The 27,779-nt window shown below is 41.0% G+C and overlaps 1 protein-coding gene across 4 annotated transcripts; it reads right to left on the bottom strand.

The window, feature by feature from the left end:
- Nucleotides 1-153: 153 nt before the first annotated feature.
- On the bottom strand, nt 154-27,779 carry LOC136830357 (transducin beta-like protein 2). Of its 4 annotated transcripts, none has more exons than XM_067089857.1 (8): nt 27,612-27,749; nt 18,909-19,118; nt 6,496-6,719; nt 5,478-5,667; nt 4,732-4,917; nt 2,801-2,986; nt 1,663-1,772; nt 154-1,191 (listed from the first exon to the last, which is right to left on the bottom strand). In XM_067089857.1, the coding sequence occupies exons 2-8, from the start codon at nt 19,072-19,074 to the stop codon at nt 1,075-1,077; spliced, it is 1,179 nt and encodes a 392-aa protein (XP_066945958.1). In that variant the 5' UTR covers nt 19,075-19,118; nt 27,612-27,749; the 3' UTR covers nt 154-1,074. The 4 variants fall into 4 exon arrangements, with proteins under 4 accessions (XP_066945958.1, XP_066945957.1, XP_066945956.1 ...); XM_067089856.1 differs by lacking the exon at nt 27,612-27,749 and adding an exon at nt 24,212-24,415; XM_067089855.1 differs by lacking the exons at nt 154-1,191; nt 1,663-1,772; nt 2,801-2,986; ... (1 more) ...; nt 5,478-5,667; nt 6,496-6,719 and adding an exon at nt 10,319-15,249 and having other exon boundaries at nt 27,612-27,779.

Below are 27,779 nucleotides of genomic sequence, written 5' to 3' on the forward strand. Positions count from 1 at the left end.
TTTTCATTTAAAACTGAAAAGGACAAGTATTTAAAGAAACGTATTCATGGCGTGGGGGAAAACGAGCACCTTGTGTATCTCACATAGGCAACGCTTGTCCGAAAGTAACCGTTTTGGTCAGAGTGACCGACCAAGACGAACAAAAACCAGTTGTCAGTTTGCATACATTTAATCTTATCAAAATTTCAAGTCATACAAATGTATAAACTAAATGACTGAGGTATGCAGTTCACTCGCTCACACAAACACACTTGGACTCTAGAACGCAACCTGTGATACTGTAATGTGTTCGACCACAGTTGCGGTATTGTCGTACTTGGAAATGACCATGCATCATGCTTTTATAAATCATGCCCAGGTTATATGAAAATCTGAAAAAATAAAAAAAACTAGTGGGTTAGCAAATGGTGAGTATAAAGCATAATGAGTTCCTCTGACTGCAATACCAAATAATACATATACATTTGCCATTGAGCAAATATCTTATGAGTTTTATGGAGTGTACATAGAACTTTGTTGGAAAGCAAACAAAGTCTTCAAAACTATAAATACCTGGAAACAAACCACCCACAGAACAACCAAATTTTTTGTCTAGGTTTTTAGCAATATTTTTATTGGCAACCACACCTGTTTGCCGGATGCATCACATAATACTCGGCCATACATCTCGACACAACATGCACCAAACCCTGTCCCCCAAACACAACAAACAGCAATACACTAACACCGAATGATACCTGTGTCACAACATACAGCGTAGCCCATTACAGCACATCGATAACAAGGCCAATCCAAACCCCACGAATAATATATAACTTAAAAGTACACTGAGCAGGTCGACTGAAAGGAAAACCTATGTTGCGTACTGGAAAACAGAAACTTAAGTTTAAAAAAATACCCACTGTAGTAACTTCTTATGAGATCCAGTGTTGCCTCTTACTTAACAGTGATAAGGGATACAAAATTCTCCGAATAATTATCAAAAGATTACAGCTCGAAAGTCGCTCTATACATTGTACAATGTCAGGCATTTGCATGAAGCTTAGATGAAGGATGGTGAACGGTGGCGACGGCCTATTTCTTGGTGACTTTCTTGATGTTTTCGAGGGCTGCCTCGGCCTCCTTGATCTGCTGCTTGATCCGATCCTTCATGGAGCTGTTGGTTGCTTTCTGGAGGCTCTGTTTAAGGTCCTGAGAGGAAAAATACATTGCTGAAAAGCTGTCATGGAATAAACAATAATGTATAATACGTAAATAGCCACAGCAATGTATATGAGCGACTGCATTTATCAAAATACGAAAAAGGTTAAAAAGGAAGATTTCGACCGTTTGCACAACGGTCCTCTTCAGCCTAGAAAAGAAAAACACACAGCAGTCTTACAACTGTGACTGTAAAAGGTTCAACAGTGCTCTAAATAACTAGTTACAAGGCTTGACCTTTTATTGCACCACCAATCATATTCTCGTCCTTCCATCTTACTTCCCACCCTCTCCTAACGATTCATAGTGCAACTGCTTTGAGGTTTTCCTCCCGTTACACCTTTCAAACCTTGCTACTGTCAATTTCTGTTTCAGCGTTGAATGACCTCATAGACCCCAGCGCTTGGCCTCTGGCCTTAATTCTATACTCTCTACAATAACAAAACTGCATGTACTTCGTACCTGAATGGTAGCGACGTATCCGGCTACGTTGTGGAACACACGCACGTGTCTGTCTCCGAGCGTCAGAATCATCTTGTTGCTCGGGTCAAACATGATTCCTAAAATGTTGCCTGGAATGAAATTACAATTAGGATGATTAAAACTGTATTTATAATATTCATAAATTTGGAAGGATATCATTGGACAATTACAGACACCACCCCACTTACAGACAAGTTATGGTTAATTGGTTACCTAACAACGGGGCCTACAGCTTGTTGTGGAATCCAAACCACATTATAGCGAGAAATGAACTTCTATCGCCAGAAATAGATTCCTCTTATTCTTCATCGGACGGTCGGAGATTCGAACTCGCGGCCAGCAGAGTGCTAGCTGAGAACGGAACCCACGCGCCCAACGAAGAACTTCGCGGCCACAGAGTGCTAGGTGAGAACGGAACCCACTCGCCCAACAAAGAACTAACGAGTTATGGTGAATTGTTTGAAAGTTGATTACTGTACTCTTTATGCCTATTTAAGAACGGTATAAAATCAATAAAATACTGTGTTTTTTCGCCCTAAAACACAAAAATGTACATACAATGCTGTGTGTACGGAATATGTGAACAAAAAATTTGAACTTATGGGTGGCAAAGAAGAGTGCTCTGAACATGATTTTAATTTGCAATCCAGTTTGTTTGTATCTCTGAATGTTTGTAAGGTGACTGTTCTTAAGTAGGGTGGTGTCTGTACTTAAAAAATAAATTATTTCATGGTATATAACATTTAATACAGCTAAATTTTGAAGGGTGAAAGCTTGGGGAACAGGAAATCGTGGAGCACTGTAGGAATTACTTAAGATTCTTTGTGGTGTCCCTTCGGCCCCTAGCTACAACCTCTTTCATTCCTTTTACTGTACCTCCTCCACTCATATCCTTTTCCTTCCGTCTTGCTATCATCCGTCTCCTAACGCCTGTTTCATGGTGCAACTGTGGGGTTTTCCTGTTGGGCCTATCTAACCTCGTACTGCCAATTTCCCTTTCAGCGCTGAATGCCCTCACAGGTCCCACCACTTGGCCTTTGGCCTAAATTCTACATATTCCTTTCCCATTAAGTGAACACACAACCTATATCTCAGACTAAATGAAGAGACGCATTACCTGTGTATATGTTAGGTATGAAGTTGAGTTTCTCTCCCGTCACGCCAGAGTAAAATGTCAGGTTGTTGCCGCAAGCTATTGCGATGGTTCGGCCGTCGGGCGAGAGGCGGATGATTCCCGGCTGCGACTTGGTGTCGTAGTTGCCAGTCAGCAGTAAATACGGTTGCTGGCCTTTCTCAAATTCAACTGTTGGAATAATGAAGGATTTCAGTTTTAGATGAAAAATGAATTATACACACACATGGATAACAAATTCTCAGACTGTTGGGATAATGAAAAATTAGTATTGTATTTAAAAAAAAATGATTGAATTATACAAACATGGATAAAAAATTCTCAAATTCAATGGTTGGAATAATGAAGAATTATTTTGGATGAAAAAATTGTTGAATTATACAAACATGGATAAAAAATGATAACTAGATATATACATACAGTTTGTTAACTACAATATAAGAGTACCAGGAATCATGTACATCTTTTATTATAGGCCTAACAGCATAGGTCTCCTGCATTCTTGATCTTATGTGACATTAAAATACAATGGAAAATACACCATTCAGATAAATGCGAGAATAATTAAAACTCTATCATTACATCATCATAAGTATTAAACCAATTGGATTCTTGACAACAAGTCTTGAATAGACTATCTAAATACTGTAGATGTTTTGTATTTGCAATATTGTATTTAAAGTACCCAGGACTTGACACTAAGCCATATTTTACATTAACATTAATATAATTTCAGTATACCGGTGACCCCCCTATTTGCAGAAAATTCGCCTATTCGAGGTATTTTTCACTGAGAAATATTCACAAATTACTGTATTTTCATATCATTTTCATGACCAAATGCACTTTTTGTGATAAAACTATTAAAATATTCAGGTATAAGCATTTTTAGGTTTTTTGGTGTTTTTAGAGGGGTTTTGCATATTTGCGGATTTTAACTATTCCCCCGCAAATACCAGGGGGTGGACTGCATTCAATTTAATATACTAAACCCTGAAGTCTCTCATAAAATATGCAAATTTGCAAAATGGGAAGTTGAAAAAAAATCCTATCGTACCAGATTAAAACCACCAGTTAACGACCTCTATAAATATTGGCTAAGTCTATGAAAGCATCGAAACATTTTCGTTCCTTACCTTCTCTGAGATCATTTTTAGTAAAAATGTTTCTCCTTCCATCTTTTTCTCTTATCTTTACATCTGTTAATTATTATTTGTACTAATTTTGTCTTTCATACAGTTAAGTTATACATTTTACTTTACTGTACACTTAACGGATACTTAAACAAAAGGAGACCACTTTTCAGGTGGAAATCTGTTGTGTTAAATCATATACAAACTGTTATGTTAAAATGTTCATACATTTAAATGCACAACACATTCCCTGTACTTGTGTAGAGGGGTCAAACTGTCTAAATGTGGGCCTTTCATTTGTTATTCCAAAATGCATTAGCAAAGTATCTACAGGCAGTCCTGATTAATCGCGGGGGTTCTGTTCCCGGCTGAGAGCCGCTAACTGAAAATTGGCTGTTAAAGCATCGATAAACCACTTAACAGCGCCGCTAACCGGTTATCGGTGCCGATTAACCGCTTACCGATGCTGATAAACTGCTTCCTGATGCTGATGAACCACTTACAGGTGCCAAAAACTAATTAACAGCGTCGCTAGACAAGCGCCCTAACACCGAAATGCCGTTAAATGATGCCATCAGTAAGCAGGGACTGCCCATATTACTTTACTTAATGCTACAAAAACCTTGGAGAAAAAAAAGGTGCCATTCATTGTAACATCTTTCCTTCATCAATCAATACATAAAATTCAAATTCCTAAAAATTTTCTCTTAAAAAGTACTGCATGAATTGCAGGCAATAACTCAGTAACCACACCACTTCAAAATAAAAACAAAAGTTACATACTATCGGTGTCAAAAAGCTTCCAGGTGCCGTCCTTGGAAATCGACACCATCCGCGTTGAGTCGCTGTTGATGCCGCAGCTGTAGATCCCCGCATTGTGGCCGCTCAGGTCGAAAGCTCTTTTGACGCCTTCGAAATTACCTTCCTTGCTATACTTCACGTGCCAAACCTTCACGTCTGGGGTAAAACCTGAAAATTGTGCACAGAAGAGAATAATGAACCATGTGGTTCAGTATAAGTTCAACAAGCTATGATTAGGCACTGTTGAAATACTGATACCCTCAGGAAATATGCCCAGTAAAACTATAAACCTTCTCATGTAGATAAAGTCTGAATGTAATAGGTCTTCCTAAACATAAGGAATCTTTTTAATTCTTGCAAGAAAAGGAACAGCGTTAGAAATACCGATTACATCAAAAAGATGCTATTTAATATAAAATTTATTAATAAACAGCACAAAGATTTCTTAAATAATACCCACACACTCCTTAGGAAAAAGCAACCCTTTTGGCTGATATTTTTGACAGCGAGCAGAGTAATGCAAAACTCGCTATTTTTTTTCTCCTGTAAAGCAATAACACTGGTTAGGATTTTGAAGCCTTCTGAATCTGGCCATTTCAAAATGTTTGAAATATTTGAATCCTGCAAAAATCAACAGCTATTTACTCCTTGTTACCATAACTAAAACATCCAAAATCATAAATAGCAAACACAAAACGTACGAACGTAAACAAATCCATGACACCTACCTGTTGTAGCGATGAAACGTCCGCAGGGCGAAAGGATGGCAGAGTACGTGTCGCCGTGACGTGGATCGACCGTCTGCAGAATTTCTCCTTTCAGATTCCATATGATAAGCTCATTTTTATTGTTGCAGGACATGATAAACCGGCCGTTGATATCAATGTCAAGGGCAATGACGTCTGCGATGTCGTTATGCTGAAAGAATGCGGAAAAGTACCAATATCCGATCTTTTTTCTTTGGGAGGGGGACGAAGGACACTGCTGTGACAGAAAGATTGTTGCGATTTGAAAGCTCACAAAGAAAATGGAATGGAATACAGGTGTATATTTTGGCCAGAGGCCAAGCGTCGGTACCAAGGGTGCTGAAAAGAACCAAGTCATTTGCAGATCTCGACTTACGATAAATCGAGACTATGAGTGTAACACCTGGGCTAGCCTAGGTCTGTACTGTAGTTCACACACAGCCTACATATTTTTATCTTGTGTATGGTAATACAATATGGTAACAACTGATAAGGAAGTTGCTGTATAAAAATACATTAATGAGCATAAAACCATGGTAGGCTGTGGGTAAACACAGGTAGGCCACCTGCCTACCGAACTGTGTCATTTACTGGGGAGAGAAAAAGAAGGGGTTTAATTTCTTTTTTCAGAGTGCATTTTTGTAGTATATTTTGTTACAAATAAGGGGAAAAAGGTAGCTAATTGCCTTTTGCATAAAGTTTTCAGTTCAAAGTGTGATGCTGTTGTTTATAAGCATACTGATGTTTGCAGTTATGTGGCATGACAAGGTTAGGTGAGAAAGGGTACAGAGTTACCTAGAACATCCCTAGATTTTTTATTCGCCATTATTCAGATTTCGGTCATATCCAATGGACCCTTGGCTCTATCAATTTGGATAATTGAAAGATTACTTATCATTAATGTAATTGAAAGGTGCAAGCCTTAAAAATAGGAAAGCACTCGACTCATAATGATTTCTAAGATAAAATGAACTCTAACAAAGTACCGTCCACATCTTACCTGCGGAAAGGTAAGAGCCACCTGTGGGTTCCCCACAGACCCGTCAGGTCTCTTGGACACCTTGTAGACCTCAATGGCATTTGCTGCTTGTTTGTGAATAATGAAGGCTTTGGTGTCCGGACTCCAGCACACGAGCGAGGCGTAGTCAAACTCAATGTTCCCCCGAATTGACTTGTGCGCCGGCTGGCCAAAGTCCTTGGTCGACCAGATCAGCACGGCTCGATCTGCGTAAGAAAGGAATGATGTAATCTAATGTCAGCTTACAGAGAGGACATTGCTAGAAGAACAACTGTACAAAAGAATGGCAAAATTCTCTCCAGAGTCAATTCCATCACTTACAAACTGAAGATATAATTGTGAAATATCATGTCTTGGAAAAAACATAAAAGTTGCTGATGTGAGCAGTTTTTCATACGGTCAGGCATATTGCAGGGTCATTCAACTAGGCTAAAGGCATCTTTACATTAGCTATTATTTAAAAACGTCACATACAGCGTATTAAGAAATTTCACACCAGGATGAGCAAAGGAAACCGATTAACAATTACTAAACACACTACATTCAAAATTACCCATAATATTCAGCCTCTTAAATATCACGCGTTCAATGAAATGAAATTATTAGGTGACCCAGACTGCTAGGCTAAATGTACAGCTCTCATACAATGGTTAAAAGTATTAATTTTTTTTCATTTATATTTTGGGAATCAAATCTTGATCCACTAGGAAATGACAGACCTGGCTCTGGACAGTCAGGGGAAAATAGGAGCTGAAGGAGATTTCCAAAACTTGTCTCAGAAGGGACATGGCTGGTGAGCCAAGCACGCCAAAGACCACTCATTTTGAGGGTGTGGGAAGAGGTGCCCTGTCAGGCTTTACGAGGTATCTGTCACTGTCCTTTGGATGGGTAGTAGTGGCAGCACTCCATTTCTTCTTTGGGATTTGTTCCTAAGAGGATACAAACATTCATCTTTAATGTGAGACTTGACTTACTCATTGATCTCACACCTGGAAATGTTGAATTCCCGTTCAAGTACATAAGCTGGGGAAGGACGACTCCCGTAACTTCCTGTACCTCCTAGGATTTGAGATCTATAAGATGACACGGCCCCTGAGCCACAGTGTGGCTCATTTGCAACCTCCAGGACTTAGGACTCCCATTTAAGAAGGGTGGACCAGTTTGGATGGTAGTGTAATGCTGTGAGATCCACAATTAAGTGACGGTGCTGAAATTTGAAAAAATCTCAAGTCTCTTACGAGCAGCTAAGAATATATATTGAATAGAGAATTTAGGCCAAAGGCCAAACGCTGGCACCTATGAGGTCATTCATCGCTGAAATGGAAACAGAGTAAAAGGTGTGAAAGGTGTAACAGGAGGGAAACCTCACAGTTACACCACGACTCGACTGTTAGCAGAGGGTGGAAAGTGAGATGGAACCAAGAGAATATGAAAGGAGGTACAGTAAAAGGAACGAAAGGGGTTGCAGCTAGGGACGGAAGACACTGCAAAGATCCTTAAGTAATGCCTACAGTGCACCACATGAGGTGCATTGATGACACTAGCCCCCTACAGGGTACAAGCAGCTAAGATTCTCATTACGAGACGAGACGCCAGGGGGTAGAACATCATAGATTTATAGATAGCGAGGCATTTGAGAGAGAGAGAGAGAGAGAGAGAGAGAGAGAGAGAGAGAGAGAGAGAGAGAGAGGTAAAACTATGGAAAAACCAGATTAAGGTTGATGATTAACTTATTGACGATGTACATGCATAAACTAATTACTTATCTCTCATGCAAGAGCAATAACTGTCATTCACGACCAACAGAAATCTGTTTGTAAAGAATAGATTAGAATAAAGAATTTAGGCCCAAGGCCAAGCATTGGGACCTATGAGGTTATTCAGTGCTGAAAGGGAAACTGACAGTAAAAAGTATCATTTAAATGTGTAACAGGAGGAAAATCTTGCAGTTCATATTAGTTTTTGACTGGACGGGTTTTATTTTATCTTATTTACTTTGTTAAAGAGTGAATGACCTAAGCTATGAGCTTTCCTAAACTTGCTAAAAACAAACTATAAGAATTCCCGTTGTTCAAAGTTTATAAAGTAGAATGCCTGTCAGAAAATTACACAGAGGATGGTTTGGTAGTGATCTCACCGTTGCTCGTTTTCAAGACACTAATGTCATACGCATTTCCATACTAGATGCTTGTAAACCTCACAGTTACGGGTACGAAAGCTCCAATTACTAGGTACAAGAGGCAGCAAAAACAATTACAGCACCTCTTTCATAAACATCAGTGCCTATTATACATTACCTTAAACAGAGGTCAAGGAATTAATGGTAGAGTACTCATTAACATGAGCGGTTTGTACTACTACACTCATTAACACACACAGTTAGTACTACGTGTATAACCGGTCCCAACTGCAAGTGTTATCAAGGTTTGCAATGTAGCAAAACTGTTGAGTCATGGTTTCCTCCTACAACGTTTACCAAATCAAGTTTTCGAGATAAATCCAGTTGCTCTCTAATTCCTTCACTATCAAATTCATTTCTAAATTTTCCTTTAACGCAGTTCAACATCAAACAAATATTCTACACCAACTCGACTCTTGCATTCTCCACCTGCATTCCCGTCAGGTCTAGATCTTATCAAGAGCCTTTTCCACAACCGTCTGGCCAGCTCTCAAGAGTTAGTCATTCTGGGCCTTCGTAGCGCCTTCTTCCTCCTGCCGCCATAACTTTTTACTTATCTGACTGACCATACGTCTTCCATTCTCTTTACGTGTAAAAAATCTTTATTCCTGTTATTTCCTCTCTACCATAAATTGCTAAAGAGTCTTGATATTGTTTAGTCAACCCTTCTCAAATGTCTCCTCTGTTTTCATCGCCAGTGGCCAGTATAGTATTGTAAGCTTTGTATATGCACAAATTTCTAGTTGTTTACGGGTTACTCTTATTGACCTGTAATACAGAAGACATCTTTTCTCCTCGTCCATTATACAGCCACTTTTTCTTTTTTAGCTTTTCTCTCATATAGATTCCTCACAGTTCAACACCCCTCAAGTAATAAACTCTCTAAACACTCTCCTAAAGAGCAGTGTCTCCATTAACTCCAAGTATCGTTCTGCTGCTTTTTCGACTATTTGTAGCCTATCCTCCTATGTCTAAACCATCTCCAACCATAACTGCACCTGAATGTTATGGTGTTAAGTGTACGTAGGCCATTTCAAACCTTACAATTTGCTGTTCTTTACTTTTTCCACAGAAGCTTACTTTCCATTTTCACGGGCATTTGAATTGTCCATACAGTTGTAAGGATATTAAAAATTGTTTCTCTGTTGAAAACAAAGCTTAATAAACTCTGGAGCTCGGCACTGCTGTACAGGGTATCAGTTACGACTCCAAAACATTACTCTAGCTACAAGAATACTGCATATCCTTTGAAGCTCTAAGACTTCTGTGGCATAACTGGTAGGAATAAAACTGGAATTTAAAATTTTAGCCATAGGCCCTGCGCTGGAACCTACCTGGTAGGAATAAAATTTGAATTTAAAATTTTAGTCATAGGCCACGTGCTGGAACCTGAGGTCATTCTGCACTGAAAATATTGGAACATTTGTTGGGAGAGGTTGGAAAGTACAGAGGGAGAAAGAGAACATTAATGGAGGTACAATATTAGGAATGAAAGGGGTTGCAACTAGAACATCAAGGAATGCCTACAGTGCACAGTGCAAGGTGACCTGGTTGCATTAACCCTCCCAACGGGGTCAAGTTACACTGATCCTCGCCATATAAGGGTACAAAAGGAAAAACACCTCGTCATATTCATTTCTTTATTTCATAGCAATAACTTGCCAAATATTTGTGAAAAGTATAGCTTGGACCGAGCCCAAACATTTTAAGGCAGGAGATCTGGAGTCTCTCAGACCCAGAGCAAAATAAAATATAAAAATCAAACCGGGGGCTCGACAGAAGCCCCCGACATTGTTCTTCGGCAATTCAATGGAGACAGTGAATAGAGTAAGTAGCTTAAAAACAAACTCCCATGAACAATTGACCCTCGCAACCCTTGCGCAACAAATAAATAAAACTTCACACGTTTTCGACATCAGTCATTCATACAGTTATACACAACATGAGTCATTCATACAATATTCATTAAAAAATCTGAAGAGAGTTTTAAGTTTTCCACAAGATAATTAATCGAGTCTTTCTGCATCGTTAACAAAAAATCTATCTCCAAAATACATCTCGTCAGTTCATGATCACAATTGCGAAGGTTGTTGCTTCAATTTTCGTAGAAATTAAAGAAAGACGCATTTAAAAATCACTTCTGAAGCCACAAATTAAAAATAACTTCCTGAAAACGAGAGAGAAATCTCCCTATTTACTGTATATATTTCAGAACGCCCTCGCAATACGAACATGGACGTCCAGGTGTTCCAATTCCAAAAAACTCACTCAAATGAAGTTACAATTCGTAACCAACCATCCAACGACTCTCGCACGTCATCAGACTGGGAATGTTTCGCGACAACCGACCAAAGATTTTGAGATCAAAGCAGGCTGCCTAAGTATATGAGGTTCACAGGACGAGTTTGGTTCATTAAACTACCACAAGGAATTTTCTCTCGCTAAAAAATTTAAGTGTTTGGTCTCTTCAGACAGACCATAATTCAGTGAATGCTGGGAAAACTGGATAAAATTGTAAAAAGACCGAGGATTTTTTTTTTTTAAATCGAAAGATTTTTCCCCAATCCGTGCACAAATCTAAAATCTACGTACCTGCAATTAAGTAATATCTTTTTTTTTTATTTCAATCGGCAGAAAAGCTTAAAAGAGTACAGTGTATATATAAATTGTACCTATCAACCTATGACTTGAATTACCACAACATGGCAAAAAGTAGCACAAAAAAAAAAAAAAAAATAAAAGGAAAACAAGAAACCAGCAGGCCTATTCTAGTTAATGGCAGGAAATTCGCTAAGAATATTGTACATTCACCAAGTATTTATAAAAGGACTAAGGAAAATTCATCCCATTTCTCAAGTCTTTCTATAAACACTCACACGTTAAAAGTATAAAAAATAAAAACGCATTTGTAGGGGACGCATACCGTGGATACGTCTCCCTAACTAGGTAACCTTAAAAACACAGAGTTAAGTCATTTTGCCCGTCGAGATCAGCCAAGATTTGTTGAATGCTTAGTCCCCGTTCTTGCAATTCGTATGAAAAACGTAACAGATGCCCTAGGATAAATGTCTTGTTATAATACCTTTGCTTAATACTGTAAAATTTTGACCTAATACCTTTGTAATGCTGAAGGAATGACGGAATACTATTTCCCAATACTGAAGACTAATTTATACAAAGGTCAGGAGTCCGAACTGACTGACATAGCTTAATACTGACAAAGTATGAATTTCTATCATGAAATGGTAATAATTCGTTACAATATTATGTGTATTTAATAGCCAAATTCAATTTGTGAACTAAGGGGCAGGCATTCTTAGATTTAAAATGCAAAATTGGCTAAATTTTTATAAAATTTCTCACGTAAAAGTTGACAAATGATCAAATGAATGAAACTTCCAGATTTCCAAAATGGCAAAATAACCGTATAAAAATGAATGCAAAATTCAACCGCAACAAGAGAGGGAAGCCGACGTGAATAGCATTCACGACAACAGAGCGCGCAACGACGAAAAGTTCCTACAAATGTAAACAAAAAACAGTAACTCGAGAAACAAAACGAACACATACAGTTTTAGAGAACAACGCTTGTACTTATTTTGCAGATATCCAAAGTCAATAACAAAATTTCAACTTGACTCAGGCAAGAGGACAAAAATGATTAACCGGCAAACATACTTTAAACACAAACTTGTTTACAATACCATTACCCATAAATTCTTAAGTTGTCCTTTCGTGTTGCACCAATAAATCACTGTGCAACTTTGTGTTCCCACAAGTGACTGGAGACACTTGCAATACAATTCCTTGCCAATCAATGACAACTCCCTTTCTTCTTGGGCAATAACAAAAGAGTTGCATATGCTATGTGCACATTTTTGAGAAGTCGGTATATTTCCACTGTTGTACTAAATTCTAAACTGATCTCACGTTTTCAAGGTTCCAAAACCACTTGCGAAACGGCATCTGCGGCATGAATCTCGAAGCGACAAAACACCATAAAATATAAAACTGACAGACAGACGAAATTAGTAACGTTAAAAGGATCCGTCTTTCACCGATTAAACATTCTCTCAAAATTTACTTCAAGGAAATTTTCTCTTAAAAACGAAAATAAAGTCAGACTAAAACGAACCCAATTGAAGATAAGAACAAAAAGGAACAGAGAATTTTAACCGGAAGCAAAATTGCCGAACTTGATGTTAGAAGCCTAACAATAAATACAAACGACCAACTGACACGACCCTATAACTGACGAGTAAAAATGATAACAAAAAAACCCCTCTCATTAATGTTTCACAAGTTGAGTGATAAAACAATGGAATGAATTCTATCACGTTTACAACTACAGAGCAAAGCACGCTCACCAAAAAACGAGTGAAAAAAGTACTATTTACATATTCCACCAAAAAATTGGCTAACCTTAAGAAAGACTTATCACAACCAAATGAATCTGTACCACTAAACCCTGGATAAAAAAGCTGCCTCGGGATTTCTCCAACCTCGAAACCACACGCTACGTACTTTGAACAAATTCTGACAGACTGAAAAATGTACTCCCAAAAATTGGCAATTAAAAGTAACTAAAATTCAATGCTCCTAGTAAAAAGAAAACCGAGCCTATTCTAAAAAACTAAAACACGACTCGACTCTCCCACGCCTTCCTACGAAACACACCTACTCTAAAATCAACTCTAAAATCAACGGGGGGGAAAAAAAATCTCCTGCACAAGTTTCTTGTAAAAGACGATGAAATGCATCCTAATGCACAACACATTCAAAATAAAAACAAAACAACAGCTTTGAGCAAAGACACAGCATTTAGAACACTGCAGTGCTAGAGGCAAATTCCTGATTATTTCTTTCAAAAGACCTAAGGCACAATATGTGATATGATCTTTCACAGTCAGGGTTCCAGTAGCAGTACAAAAAGTCAACTTTGTTCTCCTCACATCACATATTCTTGAGTGCTAGCGGTAAAGGGGCTACCTTCAGCGACTGCAAGGCGTCGCCGCAACGAGATTCTTTCAAGTGTCTGAGTACTAAGTCTAAGGCGGCCGTGGCATCCTCCAGGCTGTCGTGCCCTTTGCTGCCGCCTCTCTGTATGTCGCGGCCCAGGTGTCTCTTCGCCAGGGACTTCAGGGACTGCTTGTGTGGGATGGGTCCACAAGGCTGCGAGGTCTGTGGACCCTTGAAGATCAGGGAGGTGTCGATGACGTTTCGGTGGACCAACCTGATCGCAGACAGATCGCCCTCTAAACTATGGCCAACGAGAATCGAACTGGAAGACACGCAACTCAATATTTTCTCCCGGACTTCGTGGAAGGGGGGTGCGGCCTCTATGTGACTGGCAGTTATCCCCGAAAACTGAGTATTGTAGTCAAATACTGCGCCTTCGGGTTTAACGTACGAATCTAACAGGACTTTCCCGCTGACGCTAACCAACGTTACCCTGGCTAACTCGAAACCTTTAGTGGTGAAGACCATCTCGCAATCTATTCCTATCACCCGTGGTCTTCCTTCCTTACTAGAGACGTACCCTTCCAAAGGCCCGTTCAACCCAGATCTCAAGTTATGGTAAACGTGAAAACTAGCCCTCGTGCACCCCTCCACCCCTTTCATCCTATTGCAACATTGATAATGGAGTCTACCATCTCTCCTTAACACTAGTTTCTTTGGGTGATATTCACAAGGCTTCATTCCATTATTGCCAATAATGAAATTCTGTCTACATCTTTTACATTTCTCCACACTCTGATCCCCAGAAATACACTTTTCTACTTCTCTTTTCGACTCTTTGCTTGCGCTGGTCTCTATCAAGAGTGTGCGGCAATAGTTCATGTTCATGTCACTGCTGTACGCCCCCTCGCCGTCACCCTCGTTCTCCTTGCAATCGGAGCTCACTCCCGAAGACGTGTCTTGGCAGTCCTCGTGAAACCCGTCGCCTGTGCTGAGATCCTCCACAGATTCTGGCTCAGAATAATCGGAGCTTGCCCCGTCAACGTCCACCTTCTTCTGCACGTCGAAGTGCTGCATGCGATTCAGCTCCGCGTTGACGAGCTCACAACCGTTGAGCGCGGCTGCCAGGGTCGAGTAGCCGCTCGTCTTGAAGATGTGGACGCCCTGGTTAGTGACGTACGGGTAGCCGTTCAGGACCCTCTCCTCGACGACCGAGCAGAGGGGGAGGAGGAGGTTGTAGACCTCCTCTTCCGTCCTGCCGATGCTGCTGAAGAGCTCCTTGGTGCTTTGACTCACCATCTTCGACGCGGAGAAGCAACTGGACGTGTTCTTGAATTTTTTGTTCTTATTTTTGCGCTGTCTCCTTGACATTTTACCATTACTCGACGACGTCAGAATGTCCTCCGTGTCCGAAGGCGCATTGCTCGTTGCCACCTGACTGCTGCTGCTGACGGAGGAAGTGTCGAGCTCCTCCACGCTGCTGCTCCCCTCGGAAACACTCGAGCTGATGAGGCAGTCCTCTAGGGTATACTGCCGCGGATAGAACTCGGCCTTGCCGGCACCTCTGCCACCCGGATCAAATCGTCTGCCACTGCCAGCTGAAGAGAAACACAGTGAACTCTGCTTAATGTTGGTCAACAAAGGAAAATAAATCATACTGTTAATGCAATAAAAGAAAAGGCATGTCACCCGAATGAAATAACCACCTCATTAAGCAGAGTGCACTGCGTTTACCCTGCTTCACAGACACTATAGCAAGTTGCTTTGGAATCTTTGATCGTTAGTCAGCACCCGTTAACGAAGGGAAATCGCAGCACCCTGGCTACAATCACAGGCAAGAACAAGAAAATGCAAAGTACTGTACACTTTTCTAGTAAACAAGATTCTTTTGAATAATAATGTGAGTTCTTTCTTTGCACAAACAATCAATAAACACACTACTGAAAAAAAAAACCTTCAAAAGGAATTCAGGCATTTATAAAATTACCCCCCAAAAAATTCAAACTTAATGTATAAGCAGTAAAGACTACATAACCAATAAAACAATTCTCGCTTACAATATAAAACAAAAGTATGACTTTCATATGAAAAAAAAAGAAGAAACAAAACCTGGGCAATGAACTCAAGTGTTCCCCTCACCTGTGTAGGCAATTACCCATAATACGCCATTCGGAATGTAAAATACTGTACATTGTTCGCTCCACAACAACAGAGGGCAATGTTTTTGTTAAGGCAAAAGCCTTGTTTTTCCTACGACTGACCATCCCCTTCTTTGTTGTAATGTACTTATTATCTTCCGACAGAGGACACTCACCATTAAACCAGGCACCATGACTGATCGGCAAATGGGCGTCCTCTTTGTTAACGCAAACATGTACTTCCATTAATCTTTGTTCCTGCTTTTACTTTCTTCTCTCACTTTCTCTGCTACCTACGACAGACGACGCCCAGCTGCAGCGGTCGTGCGGAGTGACGGCGAGCTCAGGAAAGACTGTGAGCCACTGCTCGGTTTGAAGTCCTGACTAATTCAAATTCCTCCCAGGTCTAATAATTTCATAAAAATCCACTAAATAACGTTCACAAACCAATGCTCATCTTAAAACTTAAGTGACAATTCTTCTACAACTGACTTCAACCTCAGATTCGTGACATAAGTCCTCTGGAGTTTTATACAGTTTACGACCTTGCTCAATTCAACAAAGTCCTTGGCAAAACTGGGGATTTGCGTTCACCTCGCTTTCAATGTCTCTTCGAAGGTTGAAGATTGGATCGACTTAATTTTATGCAATTTATGATGTCTATCAAATCACTGGGGTATTTATGGCCAATCAGACTGGGGGTGGACCGTGTTGTTTAGAATTTACTTGACAAAATTGCAATTATTTTTCCACACAAGTATTAGATAAAATCCCACCAAACGTCAGGCTTCCCACCAATAGGATTGTTAGTAAAAATCATTGAAACTATGGCTGTATTACAAGCAGCAACAATCACACCTTTATTGCAATACACCCTCAAAATTGTAGTTAGTTACTTTGGCATCCATACAATCAGGTACACGAGAGATTTTAAGACCAATAACCAAACAATGTGCAAACATAAACCTAGTAAACAAGATGGGTTAAAATCGACTATAATCTAGTTATGTTAGTTATGTTATGTTATGTTAGTTATGTTATGTTAGTTTCTCTTTGCAAAATGAAGGCAGCTATTAATCGCTGCTTTTGTCAAGTTAAATCTTGACATTAATTACTGCTTCTGTCAAGTTAAATCTTGACAAAGCCAACGACCCATACAAAAATAAATGTGATTATGTGGAAATTAATGACGCATGTCAATTGTATGGTGAAAAAAAAAAAAAAAAGAGGGCACTTTCTGCCCTGAGATAAAACTAGGTGCTCAGGAGGAGGTAAATTGCCCCTAAAGATCTGGGCCATTAAGAGAGCAAAACTTGCGAGTGTAATTAGTGGAATTGTGAGAAGAGGGAGATTATTAATGGATAAAGGGAAGAAGGATCAAGTTAATGAATGAGGGAGGCGAACAGATAGGTTTAAATCAGTGGTTCTTAACTTTGATTACCACGCCCCCTCTGAGAGTTGGTCCTTACCCCCCACACCCACCCCCTTGCATCTGTGAGTAAAATTCCCTTCCGAATTTAAAGGAAAATGAAAAGAGAGAAAGAGAGGGGGTGTTTTTATTCCTTTGGGAATGAATTAGTGAGATAACTGACACTGCTTCTTAGTGACTTGTTAAGAGAATAACGAATATAATTAGAGAATTTTTCATTTTTCCCCTAAGGCTCCCTCCCCCCCTTGGAAATTGCTGATGGGGCACCACCCCCCGAGGTTAAGAACCACTGGTTTAAATGAAGTTGCATTTAATCACAAGCATCCCAGTGAAAGTGTTTCATTTTCAGAAAGTAATAAGGATGGGCTGAAGTACTAATTCAAAATGAGAAGAGAATTGTGTGAACACAGTTTAAAAGAAGTTGGACAGCTTAGTGGAAAAGAGAATTTATCATCACCCCAGTACGAACAGCAGTTCCAGAAGCTAACATTGTTTTAGTAGTTCATAAACTCTGAGAATGGTTGAAGATGTCCAGGAAATGAGATACTGGAATTTTGGAAAGGCCCCCATATCTTACTGGAAGCTATCATGAGGGCAAGAGTAAATCACTGGCTAAATAAAATGAATAAATTATGTCGCTCTTGGTATGAGGTCTGAGAAAAATTGATCACGTGAATGTTTCACACTGCATGAGAAACGTTTAGAGGATTACATTTCTACATTGGGTTTAAACCACACTGATCCACCATAGAGGAAAAAATACTTGGATTTCAATTTTCAAAATGCATAAATTATCAACTTTAATAGTCTGCCCAGTGCACACCAAAGAAGGATGACGACTGGAAAGTGTGCAACTGAATAAAAAGGTACTATATACAATCTCGTATTATGAATCTGACCAAGCATTTAACCTTGTTTTGTACTTGAAACCATTTGGGAGTGAGAGAAATAGAAATTCTGTTCTCTGACACGGAAAATGCTGCTATGTATCAGAATACCATTTCAAAGACGGAAAAAAATTATATACTGCACAGAGAAACTTGACTGTCTCTAGTTACAGAGGTGTGAGAGCTGTACAATACCTAAGTCTACCCCCTCCACGTGTTCCACCTACTTCTGCCAAATAGGTATTTAGGCAAAACCTATGTAGTCCTTATCAGCAACACTGGTTTAGCACTTAAGCAGCTTAAACCACCCAATCTAGATCAGTGAAAAGTTGGTCTTATCTTTAATATCCTGTATCAATGGATTTCAGCAAAAGGCCTAAGGGGAACTCAGTATAACGGAGGAAGATGTATGATTAAATAAGAACTGCAGGTAACTTTTATCTAATTAAACTACAGAACGACACATGTAGACACCAACTCTCGTACGAATGACTACAGTTGCAGAGAACATGAAATCACAAACAGTATGCAATGTCTTGGGATTGGGATATTAAATTTAGGCCAAATGACAGGCACTGGGACCTATGAGTTATTCGGCGCTAAAATAAAGTTGAAACAACTGTTAGTAGAGGGTGGAAAGTACGATGGAAGAAAGGGACTAAGAAGGGAGGTACAGTAAAAGGAATAAAAGGGGCCTAAGGGACGCTGCAGAGAACCTCGAGTATTGCCTACAGTGCACCAAACAGCATGCAAACTTGCCATTCTACAAACTCCAACTGTAACATAAAAAAAAGAGGACTTACCGTCCGCAGCGGAGATGAAGTGCTTGCCGTTAGCAGAATAGCTGCCGCTCGTAATGTTGCCAGTGTGGCCTTTCAACGACGTGATCAACTCCGGGTGGGTGTAACTGGCAGGCGGGGGAACTTTCTTCCAATCTTGACTCACTTTCTTTTTGGAACCTTTTGTCATTCCCTTCTTCGATGCCGCGTTATCTCCTGTCGATTTCTTGTCACCTGAAACGTCAAAGGTTGAGTGAGATCGGGTCGCTGCTATTGCAAGATAGAAAACATTAAAAGGGTCATACTGAGTGAAATCTCAAATTTACAAAATTAAGGTCAACTGGCACTGACAAATGTGAAGTACACTGTCGAACTTCTCAATTCCAGAGGTCCTTTATTCCTCACACTACTGGACTGTGGAATGATTCCTCTGTGGATGCTGTGCGATTGGAACCTCAAAAATTCAAAGGAAGGGGCAATGAATTACTACCCAAAAGCAAATTCTCTATGCATTTTAAAATTTACTTAATTTTTATGCATTTTATTAATTTGTTAATTTATTTCTCTAATGACTGACCTCTTTGGAACCTAAATTTCAAGTCAATGGCCCCTGTGGGTTTGTTCCATAAGAGAAGGGTTCATCTAAATATTAAAAATATTGCAAATTTTCCCCATAAGAAAGTCAAAATGAAAACGTTTTTTTAGTAATGAAAAACCATAAACAGAAAGATTATACCTCAACAGACTACAAAACAATTCAGGTGTCATGGCCAAATAAAACTGATGGTGTGATTGAAAATGGTACTTGACCACTTTTCCTTTTTGAGCCGAAATAATTCCTACTCGAAATCAGGGGACCTTGGCAATGTCCCGGTAAAGAACACTGTTGTCAGTGGAATTAAATAAAAGCTACTTACTTTCTTAGCCTGAGGACCGCTTGCTCACCAAGATGACAAAGAATATGATATAATGCCCACCAAGACGACAGAGTCAACTGATGTAACAGTCAAGTCAGGAGTTAAGAATTTATTTAGATTAATATATGCAGGGTCACTCCAAGTATGCACTAAAAAAAAAAAAAAATACTGTTTCCTGTCTCAGATAATGCGCACTTATCCGTTCTAGTGGGGGAATGGAACGGCTCGACAGCAACCAATCTTCAAGACTTTTTAATCACGGGACCCCTGACTTGGTTACGTTTACAAGTGCATTAAGTAATTTCGAATGAAGCCGGTCCTTTCAATTTCTCTGACAAAGTAACGTTGGAATTTGAACCTGAATATAAAATTTTGGCCAAAGGCCAAGTGCTGGGGCCTATGAGGTCATTCAGAGCTGACAATGTTGAAACAATTGAGAGAGAGTAGGAATGGAGAGTACGATGGAAGAATCTGAACGGAGGTACAGTTAAAGCAATGAAATGGGTTGCAGAGAGAGAGAGGCCGAAGGTACGCTACAAAGAACCTTGAGTAATGATGACAGTGCACCATGTGAGTTAAGCTGACAGCACTAACTTTCTAAAGAGGACAGGCAATGTTGGTCTTAAAACCACATTACACTCTGAAAATGCAAAAAGGAAAATTACCTAAAACTCTTGCCATGCAGTTCATGAAGTATTTAGAGAAATCAATATTCTGCTAAATAAATAAAATGAATAAATATCAGTATCTTTCCCATTGCCTCAGACAAAAACCTGAGCGGACGGTCATATCTCCGGCTACCCAACAGTCGTGAAAACCGCGCAAACGTGCGCATGCTAGCAGTATTGAGGGTGGCTGGGCCAAGCGGCTTTCGTTATGAATGATAAACTCCAAGAGAGGTGCTCGGGTGATAAAGTGTAAATGCAGCGTAATGAGATCTGATAAGATATACGTGGCGTGACACTTAATAGTAGCAATGATAGTCTAAAATCCACCAATATAAACCAGGTCGGGGGTGGGGGGTGAAGGTCGTAAACTATGCAGCGAGCCTTGCACCGTTGTAGACATTTTTTTAGAAACATACTCTTGAGGCATTTGTGATATATACAGTGCACGGAACTCATAATTTTAGAAAAACTGCTAAAAAATACATACTAGTCAACTGAGAGAGAGAGAGAGAGAGAGAGAGAGAGAGAGGAACTTTTAAATAAAAAACTGATAAAAAATATATATTAGCCTCTGACAACCTCACGAGAGAGAGAGAGAGAGAGAGAGAGAGAGAGAGAGAGAGAGAGAGAGAGAGAGAGAGAGAGAGAGAGAGAGAGAGAAAACTTTAAAAAAAAAAACTGATAAAAAGATATATTAGCCTCTGACAAACTCATAAAAGAGAGAGAGAGAGAGAGAGAGAGCTGATCTTGACTGTCCTACGACTAACTACAAGTTCAAAACTATGACAAAAGGCTGTTCCCTTCAGACGAAGTCTTTGAAAGAACAGTAAAACGAGTTTAATGTCTCATATAACTAAAATGAAACATTATTAGCAGTTATGAATCTTGCCAAGCCTCAAAACCTTGTTAACAGAACACTTGCATATTCCAAGGCCTCACTGACACAGTAATTATAAAACTGAAGGCCTCGCTAGGAGCAATTGCAAATTCAAAGGCTAAACACAGCATTTCAAAAATCAAAGGCTTCACTGACCCACCCACTGGAAAATCCACAGCTTCACAGGCTCATGAACAGCGAATAAAAATTTTATTAACAGCTTTACAACCCAAAACATCATTAGCACGGCCATCACCAAAACGAAGACCTTACTCACGTAGCAACTGCTAAACCCAAGGCCTCATAGCCTAACACAGCCATTGCAAATTGCAAGTCTATGAACACAAGGGAAAAATCTGCCACTAGTGAATACAATATTGAAGACCTCACTGACACAGCAATTCCAACATTCCAAAGCCTTACACAACAATGGGATAATCCATGGCCTCAACAACACAGCAAATATAAAAACCGAGACTTTATCGACACAAAAGGCACAACTCCAAGGTCTCATGGAAACAACAAATGCAACATCCAAAGCTTTGTTAGGCCAGCAATTGTAAAAGTCAAGGTCTCCTTGTCATGGTATTAGCATGAGTTCTTATCAAGACAAGCAACTGCAGAAGCCAATCTCACTAGTTACTTAATTCAAGTGACTGCAAAATCCGAGGTAGAATTAATGTTAACATGAGAATTACAGCATCCCAACGGCTATTTGCACATACTCCATGACGGCTAAGAACAGATTAGCTGGTGATGATTAGAGAAGCACGTGAAGAAGTCCAAAATTATCAGTGGCAAAAAATGCAACCACGTGTCAATAAAAATTTGCTCTATGTAAGACGAAGTTACTAACCTTGATTTCATTGTCAACTCAAGCAACAGGACCTAACCTAACCTAAACTAACACTCAAGTCTTAGCAGAATGTTTAACAATCTCTTAAAGATAATACTCAACAGGGACAGACCTAAAAATCTCAACCCATCGTGGGATCCAAATAACCAGTTACTTTTGGCCCAAAGGCCAAACGTGTGATAAATTGTGGGTGACATTAATAGAGCCTTTCAAATCCCACTATAGCCATTACTGATTACTAGCCTAGCTTTCAAATACGCCTAGGGGTATTCGCAATGCGCTTTCAGAGCAGTTCACTTTGTCTTCCTTTGTCTTACAGGACACTGGTTCGTTAAGACAAGGTTGATGGCGGTGATTTAGTCGTTATGGCAATGTAATAGTAAAACCTAGTAACTTAAGCTATACTAACATTACTAACACTTTGGACACTGTACAAAGGCTTAGATTTTAATAGGCCATTGTCTTTGTTACGGCTCGTGGGACGGGCACGACTGTAAGCCATATACATAAGATTAACGGTCAAGGTGCTGCACTGATCTTAGTTTATTTCGTACTAGAAAACGGACACAGGCGTACAATCTTACCATAATGTGGTAGCCTATGAGGTAACTGGCCTAGCCTACATCAACAAATAGGATTTAAGATTGCAACAATTATGGTTATATTGATGTTGCTATGTTGAGTACCCTCATACAGCAGGGACAAAAATATTGGCCTATATGCCTTTCAAACTGTGGTGGTGCCCTTAGCTTACTGCATATCCCAGGCCTCTACCAATACCCAGGAATCGCAATTGCAACGGGAATATATTGAAACTAAGGTAAAAAAAATAATCTCCAGTGGGAATCGAATCATGGATTTAACATTCCTAAAGGTGGAGGGGGGTCAATCCCCCCCGAAATATGGGAATTGGTTCCTCCCTCTGTACCTGGCCTAACCTACAGAGCCTATCAACAGGAATTGATCGAAACTTGGGTGAAAAATCTCCAACGGGAATTGAACCATGGATTTGACATTCCTAAGGGGTCAATCCACCCCAAATAACGGGAATTGGTTCCTTCCTACACCTAGCCTACAGGGGCCTATCAACAAACAGGAATGAAGACAGCAACAGGAATCACTGATTGGAACTAGGGTTAAAAAAATCTCTAACTGGAACTGAATCATGGATTTAACATTCCTGAAGGTGGAAGGGGTCAATCCCCCCAAAAAAACGGGAATTGGTTCCTCCCTCCGTACCTGGCCTAACCTACAGGAACGAAAACAGCAACAGGAATTATTGATTGAAACTACAGGGTAAACTCTCCTCCAACGGGAACCGAATCATACCAAGAGCCCTTCCACGGGAGGTCATTTCCCCGAAAAACGGGAATATCGGTTCCTTCCTCCCCCCACAACCCCCGCCCTCCCCGGGCTGTGTGACCCTTCTACTGCCGCTGCGGGAATGCAGGAAGTGCCTCCTCCTCCTCCGCCCCCCCCCCGCCCCACAACCTCTTCCCTACTAACGGGGTCGGGCTCTCATAGCGGGACCCTCACCCCGTTTCGTGTTCCACTAACCTACACCGGACCCCGGGCCCCGAAGCGTCCGCCCTATGCGAAAAACCCGAGAAAAACCACCTTCGTCAGGTGACCGAGGCCCTCGGAAACATGTCCCGAAGGAAAACGGAACCCTGAAAGAAATCCCTCGGCCGTGGACGGAATTTTTTCCCGACGGGGGCGACGCACCGCCACCGCGACCCCGATATAGCGACGCCCGTCGAGGCGATACGATTCCGGGGACGGGTGCATCGCGCCGTGCCCTTCGCCAGGTCGGTGGCGGCTCTGTCAACACGAACGGCACGAGTACGGCTCTTCAACTCCCTCGGCAACGGCAAGAAAACACTTTCCCGACGGAGGGGGAAACACCACCACCGCGACCCCGTTACAGCGACGCCCGACGGATTCGGGCCTGACTGACTGACGACGACGGCGGCGGCGGCGGCGATGATCCCTCGATCTCCTCCACCCACCTGTTTGCTTTTCGGCGCCGCCCTGCCCTCCTGCGAGTCCTGCTCCTTCATGCCTGCCCCTCCTGAAGAGCCAGACGAGGACGGCGACGGTGGCGCCCACCACGACCGTGAGGTACAGCAGCATCGTGGGGTCTTCGGCGGAGGCGACGGCGGCGGCATGTGTCTCCGGTCCCGCCATAATGTGTAGTGTGACGTCACGGCCACGTGTTGGCCAATCACCGCGTGACCCACCGCGGGATGAGACGCAGCGCCGGACAAAACAATAACAATTGGGGAAAATCGGCCCAAAATGGACGAAATACCTATTTTAAACCAGCAATAAATTAACCATAGCATTTCTTTAATTTATTTAAGTGTTATTTAATCCTCTCCGCCATATTAATCTCCATAAATCACCTTCCCGAAGGCGGGATCAACCGCGTAGATGAAGCCCGTCGGCGCGAGGACAAAACAATAACAAATTGGACAAAAACCAGTTAAAAGGTTCCCCTAAAATTTTTGGGGGGCGACCATTTCTGCCCTTCCGCCAATCACCCGTGCCGAGATAGGCCTAATTACAGGGGACATGACCTGTCACATCCGTATTAATGATGCATGTAAGACTAATGGCCCCCAAACGACCTGTAAACAATAGTAAACTGGACAAAAACCAGTTAAAGATTTCCCCCAAAAATTTTCTAGGGCACTTAGCCAATCACCTGTGCCCAGCGGGCCCTAATTACAGGTGACATGACCTGTCACATATGTGTTATGGGCACGTGTGACACTAATAACCCATAAATGACCTGGAAGAATGACCTCCAAGGTGTAATTTCTTTGTTATTTCGAGAAAAAGTAGTTAAGAATAAGCAGGTTGCAATGGAGACGAATATTGTAAGTCAAACCCAAAGGGCACGGGGCATTTAAACAGGGCACAATGCCCAATGATAAAGAATAAAGCTAATTTCTATTAATAGATGCCATAACCTTGCTTATGATTCATCATCGTTTGACCTCATTGCACGGAAACGCACGTATGCACGAACGCAGTTTCTGGGTAAATGTTAATTGTTTTTTTTTTCTTTCAGCCACAATCTCTTTAACTTTTATCTCTCCCGAGTGTCTTCCCAGTGTCCCGGGTTTGCCCATATCCTTGACACTGCGGAAGTAGGAAACTCTCTCTCTCTCTCTCTCTCTCTCTCTCGATGACTAACAAGCCAGCATTTAACTTGAACGGTGATTCCACACATGACTCTCTCTCTGTCACTTTCTCTCTCTCTCTCTCTCTCGATGACCAACATTTCAGCATTTGCCTGGACAATGATTCCACATTCTCTCTCTCTCTCTCTCTCTCTCTCTCTCTCTCTCTCTCTCTCTCTCTCTCTCTCTCTCTCTCAGTGTCAGGTCCTTAGACCAAACATTCATAAATCAAATCTCTCTCTCTCTCTCTCTCTCTCTTTCTCTCTCGATGACCAACATTTCAGCATTTGCCTTGGACAATGATTCCACATTCTCTCTCTCTCTCTCTCTCTCTCTCTCTCTCTCTCTCTCTCTCTCTCTCTCTCTCTCTCTCTCTCTCGTGGCACTAAATAACCTAAAAGTTCCCGTGTCGGGTCCTTAGACCAAACATTCATAAATCTCTCTCTTTCTCTCTCTCTCTCATCCACCTGAGGGCCACGGCAAGCAGATAAAAAGAAATGTTTTGCAATGCAAATTATTGCTGTGCTCAAAGCTGGTTCGGTCTAGTGCAGTAGATTACGCAGTATATTACAATACGACGAGAGAGAGAGAGAGAGAGAGAGAGAGACATTTTGGGGGACAAAGGACGCGTGGCCCGGCATCCAATGACCGGCTGGTTATAACCAAAGACCTTGGTTATAACAACAAGGTCACATTCGCCAGAGGACATTACTGGACTGACCACATTACAGAATTAATGAAAAGAAGGAGTAGTTGGAAGAGGCTTTTCGTACTTAGTATTATATTGGCTTTGTGTAATGGCCCCCTCGGTTTATCGGAGTGGTTTACGACTTTATCGATTTATTTACTTACTCGTCTAATTTGTGTGGTTCCTGGCTTTGTTTATTTACTTGTTTGTATGGGGAGAAGAAATAAAATGTAATTTCTCGGAATTTTTTTTTTTAGCAAACTTCCCGACATGAGTCTAACGAGGTAACGATGACAGAGACTAAAATTGTTTTATTTATTTTCTCTCGATCGCCTCTGATAGCTGGGGCCTAGTCCAGAGGTCCATATAAAACTTGTTTTTCTTTTTCATGGGGAGGTCTGGTTTAATAGGAATGCGGTTTATGTCCAGTAGAAACAGGATTTCCGTCCGATACGAATTAGGACTTTACCCAGCCGTGGGTCTTAGGCCGATAAAATTTATTTTTTTTATATTCTAATTAGTACGAGCGAGGTTTCTGCTCTCTCTCTCTCTCTCTCTCTCTCTCTCTCTCTCTCTCTCTCTCTCTCTCTTCACACACCTTCAGGGCGACGACTTTCCTATAAATAGGTCCGCGATGACGAATTAGTCATATCCGCGTTGGATACGCTTCATCCAAACCGCAACCGCTAGACGCAGGTGCTGCTTACGATTGCCCCACGTGGTCGAGCTCATTTCAACAAAGGGCTGTGTGAAAGCTGTTAAAGCTGTGAAAGCTGTGAAGGCAAGTGCGCCATCGCAGTACACTTTCACTGCACCCTTTCGTCTGATCGAGAGGGAGAGGGGTAAATAGGATTTTGTCTCATATATAGGTGTACCGTAGATGGCGCTTTTGAGCGCGGCGGTGGGGGTGTTGTAGGCCTATCTTGTTGCCAAGCTCGGAAGCGACGCTCGTTTACGAGCAGAAATGTAAATCATATGATTATTAATAATTCAATTATTTATAATAGGTCTGAATATCGTTTACGTAAATGTCTTTTATCGAGTAATAAGCAAGTGATACAGCGGATGCCCTATGATAACAGTTAAAGGGCATCAGCGCTCCTACGCAGGAAATTGCGCACCGGTTTTACCGAGAAGACGGACTTGCGGTCAAATTCCTACTCGGAATTGACGCATTTCCTCATCAAGTGGAGGCGAGATTCGGCTGAAATAGAAGTCTTGGAATGGAGCAGACGTAAAAAAAGGAATCAAGACTGCAAGGGTCATTTTGGCTTGTCCTCTCGAGCACGAACATATGAAAACAGTCGCAGGTGTGCGCACCCAGTCACTCGCAGGTGTTTGCGCGCAGAGTTACATTTAAAAATACGCATTTTTACGATGACGGTTATTTGTAGTAGTGTTTAAAGTTACACGTGTTTTTTTATATATATAAATAGCTTCGTTTTTCAAACTTTCGAACTTTTAATAAGTGTAACGTTTAAAGTTCTCCTTCACGATTCCAACACTTAAAAGTAGAACTCGTTGCGCACTTGCCTTCTGAACACTTGAAGATATAAGTGTGTACAAGTGTACAGCTTCACTACGAGGCTGACGAAGGAGAAGAGGAAGACCTTGTCCCTACGGAGACCTCCCTTCGAATGCCCCTGTCGCGACACGACCAAACTCCTCCCTCCTCCCCCTTCGATATGCTTGTAGAGACAG

Source organism: Macrobrachium rosenbergii, chromosome 46 (genome assembly GCF_040412425.1).
Source record: "Macrobrachium rosenbergii isolate ZJJX-2024 chromosome 46, ASM4041242v1, whole genome shotgun sequence".
NCBI classification, from domain to species: domain Eukaryota; kingdom Metazoa; phylum Arthropoda; class Malacostraca; order Decapoda; family Palaemonidae; genus Macrobrachium; species Macrobrachium rosenbergii.